At 40.3% G+C, this 6,315-nt stretch overlaps 1 protein-coding gene across 1 annotated transcript; it reads left to right on the top strand.

Moving 5' to 3' along the window:
* Positions 1–938: 938 nt before the first annotated feature.
* s100a1 (S100 calcium binding protein A1) lies at positions 939–3,100 on the top strand. Its single transcript, XM_080896336.1, has 3 exons — positions 939–1,024; positions 2,294–2,443; positions 2,786–3,100. Exons 2-3 carry the CDS (start codon positions 2,303–2,305, stop codon positions 2,930–2,932), a joined length of 288 nt encoding a protein of 95 aa, XP_080752462.1. The 5' UTR covers positions 939–1,024; positions 2,294–2,302; the 3' UTR covers positions 2,933–3,100.
* The last annotated feature ends 3,215 nt before the right edge of the window (positions 3,101–6,315 follow it).

Genomic DNA, 6,315 nt, shown 5'->3' with positions numbered 1-6,315 from the left:
AAAAACATATTTAGTTTCATTTGGCAAAAGAGTGATCACCATAGGCACATTGTTTAGAACAGCTTTTATGAGTAATCGACAATGGATGGTTTTATTCCCCCACACGAAACACAGAGTGTTTAATCTCCAAGTATGTTCCCCACACCAAAAATAAAAGGCCAGTCTGGTCTCACCTGCTGTCTCAGACCAGAGAGGACATTTTTTTTTAAAAACTGTTGCTGTAGATACCAAATGCAAGTCGGTTTGGTAAATTTTTAACTAGCATGCAAAAAGCATTGGCATTACACAGGCTACCAGGAGATACTGATGCAAATCAACTCTTAACAACCTGACCCGCATTTAATTTGTATTTCTGCAAAAGTCGAGCTGTCATTCAAATACAATCAATATCTGACTTGCAAATGATATTTAAAAAAGCATTAGTCATGCTTGATAAGCTTACACAAGACCTCGGAGAGGAAAAGAGGAGGAATACTTCAGCCAATTTGCTTTATTCTTTATGTTGCTGATTTTAATTTTGGTTGTTTCAGATTAACAAATTTTCAGCTTTTAGGCTGAAATCAGGGATATTTGTAGGCACTTTAAAATGGAAATTGAAAAACCTTTTCTATAGATTTTTCAAGTTGCACTCGAGTAATATTTGTGCTTCTAATGCAACATTAATACATAACTGGTATATATAATGTAGCATACCCTGAATTACATATAAACACATGTACCCTCACTAACCATCTGAGTATCTACTTAATTTGTAACTAATCCCTGTTGCAACATAACTATATAAGGTTAGCAAAAAGAGTGAGTGGTGTTTGTCCTGCAAAGTTCTAAGAGCTGAGGTTGTTGCCTTTAATGGCAATCCAGTTCAATGGTGAAAGCGCTGATGATGCCGTTCAGAGGGAGGTGCCTATCTGATTAAGGTTCATTTGCACACAGGTGAGAGTCGCTATAAGTAATGAGGTGAGAGCTGTGGTGAGAGCTCAATTTGATCTACTTTCAACAGAACCGGTTAGGTGTCACTGTCCAGGTGAGTTACTGATCTTTTGCTTTTCTTTTTCCCTCCATTGTTTTGATGTGCAGTGGTAGTGTGAAGGATTTTTTTTTTTTTTTTTTGTAGAACTACTTGTGCTGTAGTTGGAGTCACAGTTAATTAACACCAGCTTCTCATTTGACATTCAAAGACTTAATTAGCTCCCTGATCACGCTGGGAATAAATGATTAACAGCAATCATTGAGAATAATTAGGGGAATCTGATGCCACATCATTTGGAGAAGTGATTTTGCAAACTGTAGATATTCACACAATCTCTCACATACACTATAGATCATTAGATACATGTTGCTCTTCATATAGGCTAAACTATCATCTAATAGCTTTGATGGAAATAAGACCATACTCTAAAATTAATCTGAGGTTAAAGGCTATTTATATAATGTAATGCAACAAAGAGCAAAATCTATACTTATCTTACTGTATGTGCGACCTGTCCTGGAGGGGGTCTGGCTTTTGTCTTCTACTGGTTTGTGAGGAGGGGTGTGTGAAATGAAACTGCTCTCTTGTATAGGCTTCTCAGGTGTCTGATAGTGAAAGGCTGGTATAAGGTTAGACACTAGACCTGTCTGGTTACCATGCTGCATTCTCCTCTATGTATTCTGTTTGGCACCATTATTAGCAGGCTTCAGCAATTGAAATCTATTTGTTTCATGAGACAACATGCTTCCCCGGCAGTGCCATATTATATAGAATCAACACGCCTAACCAAGAAGTGGTCCCTCATCGCGTGTGTTTTACCTTGTTTTGTTTTTAATTATTATTTAAATGTCTTGAGAAAAGTGAGTACTTGCCCTTTAATCTACAAAATGTAATCTGATTCTGGCTATAGTCCACTGTACAAATAACCGTAAGCCATGCTCTGCCAAAAACTGTCCATACCACCATCAGTGCCAATCTTTCTGTCATTGAGAAATAAAAATGCAGGGAGGGAAGTGAAACACTGTCATGTAACCTGAGTTTTTCTATGATTACATGGTAAGTGTGTGTGAAACAGTTTTGCATCCTCATTCCTTTTCTAATTTGGTTTTGCTAGAATCATCCCAATCTGTGTGCCAGTGTATTAAAACAATTGTAATGAAAGGTTTCTCTTAAGCTTTTATAGAAACTGAATGACTTTTAGTCCCTCTTTGTATCTGTATATCAAATGATGCTGGTCACCCTGCTCTAAATCTAAATGGTATATTCCATGTTTGGAATAAATCTCTTTTGTGGTTAATTTATCCTTCCCTTTCTGATTTTTAGAATTGCAAAATGAGTGCCAATCTGAAAGGAGCAATGGTGGACCTCATTGATGTGTTCCACAAGTATTCTGGAAAAGAAGGTGACAAGTACACGCTCACTAAATTGGAGCTGAAGAATTTGTTGAAGAATGAACTTGGAGAGTTTCTGGAAGTAAGTATCTGTTGCTTAATCAATTTCTTTTTTCTCCTTCTGAAGCTGACCTGAATAATGTATAATTTTAATGTATTTTAAGTTTTAACAAAGGTAAATCACCATGGTAATTTCCAAAAGAACCTGATGGTTTCTCAGTTTCAGCTATATTTTGAGGAAAAAGTATTTTATTTGCTTTTTTTAACTCTATAATGTTGGCCAACAAGTTGATACCTGGGCAAATGAGGAGAACATGCCTCTGTCTAAAGTAGAAGTTATTTCCAGACTATGCAAATTAAAGACGACCAGCTCCATCATTAAGATTTGCACTTGGGGAAACTAAACTTGTTGCTCCCCTTTTAGGGCCCCAATGATGCTTGCGTGGTGGAGAAGATTATGCGTGAACTGGATGACAATAAGGATGGTGTGGTGGATTTCCAGGAGTTTGTTGGTCTGGTCGCTGCGCTGACTGTCGCCTGCAATGAATTCTTTAAAAGTGATTCCTCTTAAAAAGGGGGGAAATAAATGCTTATTACTAAATAACTTTTACGGCAGAGTTGGTCAGGGGTTCGGAGGGTTCAATCATTTTGGACACTAGAATGTTGCAGAAGATCCACTACTGCTAATAAATGTTTTTGTTCTGTCCTTGGAAATGCTTCCATCCAATAAAAGTAATTAAGAGTGTGTGTGTGTGTGTGTGTGTGTGTGTGTTGTCCTTGGGAAGCATTTGTAATGGCTCAATAAGTTTACCCACATAATTTAAGTATAATAAAACCTTTCAACAGGTTTAATTGGCTTCATGAGCTTTCTAGCAACTTCAAGCACCACCTAATGGCTAAATCTTGGCTAGGAAAAGCGTTGGTCCTAGAAAGTAATTTTAAAGTTGGCTTTTGTATCTCTCCCATATTTAAAAATAAAAAAATAGCCTGGAAAGAAATTATGACAGGGTTTAAAAACTTATAATGGCTGTGCCACAATGGGCTTTATCATCTTTTAAATTGGAGTGTTGGGCGGGGTCTATCCTCCACTCTCTGATATCTGGAATCCATCTCAGTAGGGTAAGCATTTCATGTGCGTCTCATCCTAAAATAAATCTGCACTATCGAGGATGCACAGAAGTATTTCTACCTTCAATACAAAGAAACCTACGAACTGTGAGGGAAGGGGGGCTCCTTAACAGCATGTCCTTCTCATTCACATCTTTCATTTAGATTATCAATCTTCTGCCCTTTGATTTGGACTTCATAGATCCCCCAGCGGGGAAATTTGTGCGTAACCTCAGCTCAGGTTTCTGTGAATAAAGAGATGCTGTATCATGTTGTGAATGTAAAGTGGCCTTATAAAACACACCAAGAGCATTGTTACACCTGAGCCAAAAGTGGACTATAAAGACACTACTTGGAATGAAGTGGTGTTACATGTCATACTGAACTGTTATAGCTTCTAAATGACAGGTTATCTTGGTTCGTACTTTAATACTCTCATGTCTCTTCTTCGCTTCATCATCATAGGAGCAACAAACACGCGAGATGGGGAGTTGAGGTTGTGCAGTTTAGTAAATGGGGGGGGGGGGGGGGGGGCAGGTCGTGATAGCTGCCATGACTTACTTGTACTTAAACCAATAGGAATGCGGCTCTAGTTACCAATGATAATTTAGTGTAAAACAACACTGCTGTTTTTAGCCTCAACACTGACTCTAGTTTATTTAATCCGTTTTGTGTTTAGTGCCCTTAACTATGGGCTTACAAGCGCTGGTCTCTTTTTGTTCTGAAAGGATTATCCGGATCAGGGATAGTAAATGGCATTATTCCAGGGGGCTTTTCATTACATGGCTGCATGCCTTTTCAAATGAGGAAGATTGTGAAACTGATAAACATTCATCTAGGCAAAAAGTCAAGGTGTGCTATCCATGAATGCATGTGTGTCCCTGAACAGGTGCAAGGTTAATGGGTGTTTGACTCCTAAAATCTGACTTTGTCCTCACTTCTGCAGCTGAAGCACTAAACATGTAGAAAAAAAATTCACACAGAAAAAAGTGTTTGAATTAGCATAATACCCTTTGATAGAAAAACAATCACTGCTTCACTTTGGCTCAGCACAGCAGTGTTCCACTAGAAATTTCTTTTCAAGCATGAATCAAGAAATTGCTTTCAAGATTGCTTCATTTTTATGTTATTCAATTTAAATAAATTGAGTGATTTGTTTAGCCTGACACGTAGCCAAAAATGTATACAGATCAATAGACCTACGTTTTTAGGTAAATCTGAACAATTAAATCTGATTTTCCTCAAAAAAGAAGCTTTGCTTTGCCCTGCCTATCCTAGCAAAGCTAGCTTTGCCTCCTTTGTTCACACTGACACAAGTAGGTCAGACAACCATTTAAGGTTAAACACAATGAAACTGCACACAATGAAGTCTAAAGAAACTCAATACAGCTCCTTATAAAGCTGTAAAGCTTCATTTATATTGTAAGAGCAGGTTGGTTAACTGACATTCTCCTCGGAAGCACAAGCTCGAGTTTCATGACACTGCTGCTAGCAGACAAGGCAGGTTTGTCTATACTGTCAAGGTCCACCCTGCTGCCACGTGGTGGCAGTGGATTAAGCTACAAATGCAGCTTCATAACTGATGAAGCTAAACAAATTTTTTGGAAAATGTCAAGATATAATTTCACACAATCTACCCACCCTTTCTATACAGTGTTCTGAAACAGTGAATGCAGCAGAATTCCCAAACTGTAATTTCAGTTTCCGCTTTATATAAATAAAATAATAATAATAATAATAACTATATATATATATATATATATATATATATATAAAACACCCAGCACACCCCTGCGGGCGGTTTATCCTTCAAGCTCGGGTCCTCTACCAGAGGCCTGGGAGCTTGAGGGTCCTGCGCAGTATCTTAGCTGTTCCCAGGACTGCGCTCTTCTGGACAGAGATCTCCGATGTTATTCCCGGGATCTGCTGGAGCCACTCGCCTAGCTTGGGAGTCACCGCACCTAGTGCTCCGATTACCACGGGGACCACCATTACCTTCACCCTCCACATCCTCTCGAGCTCTTCTCTGAGCCCTTGGTATTTCTCCAGCTACTCGTGTTCCTTCTTCCTGATATTGCTGTCATTTGGAACCGCTACATCGATCACTACGGCCGTCTTCTTCTGTTTGTCTACCACCACTATGTCCGGTTGGTTAGCCACCACCATTTTGTCCGTCTGTATCTGGAAGTCCCACAGGATCTTAGCTCGGTCATTCTCCACCACCCTTGGGGGCATCTCCCATTTTGACCTCGGGACTTCCAGGTTATACTCGGCACAGATGTTCCTGTACACTATGCCGGCCACTTGGTTATGGCGTTCCATGTATGCCTTGCCTGCTAGCATCTTGCACCCTGCTGTTATGTGCTGGATTGTCTCTGGGGCATCTTTACACAGCCTGCACCTGGGGTCTTGCCTGGTGTGATAGACCCCAGCCTCTATGGATCTTGTACTCAGAGCTTGTTCTTGTGCTGCCATGATTAGTGCCTCTGTGCTGTCTTTCAGTCCAGCTTTGTCCAGCCACTGGTAGGATTTCTGGATATCAGCCACCTCCTCTATCTGCCGGTGGTACATACCATGCAGGGGCCTGTCCTTCCATGATGGTTCCTCGTTTCCCTCCTCTTTCTTGGGTTTCTGCTGCCTGAGGTATTCACTGAGCACTCGGTCAGTTGGGGCCATCCAATGTATTCTTGGATGTTCCTTGTCTCATCCTGGACTGTGGTGCTGACACTCACCAGTCCCCGGCCCCCTTCCTTCCGCTTAGCGTACAGCCTCAGGGTGCTGGACTTGGGGTGAAACCCTCCATGCATGGTAAGGAGCTTTCTTGTCTTTATGTCAGTGGCTTCTATC

This window comes from Rhamphochromis sp. 'chilingali' (genome assembly GCF_963969265.1).
Source record: "Rhamphochromis sp. 'chilingali' genome assembly, chromosome: 11".
NCBI classification, from domain to species: Eukaryota; Metazoa; Chordata; class Actinopteri; order Cichliformes; family Cichlidae; genus Rhamphochromis; species Rhamphochromis sp. 'chilingali'.
Note: the sequence above shows the minus strand (reverse complement) of the source record. Positions and strands in the feature narration are given on the sequence as shown.

Coding starts and splice junctions, on each gene's coding strand:
- s100a1 (XM_080896336.1), top strand. CDS start 2,303: ATGAGTGCCAATCTGAAAGGAGCAATGGTGGACCTCATTGATGTGTTC. Junction 2,444..2,785: donor AACTTGGAGAGTTTCTGGAA/GTAAGTATCTGT, acceptor CTCCCCTTTTAG/GGCCCCAATGATGCTTGCGT.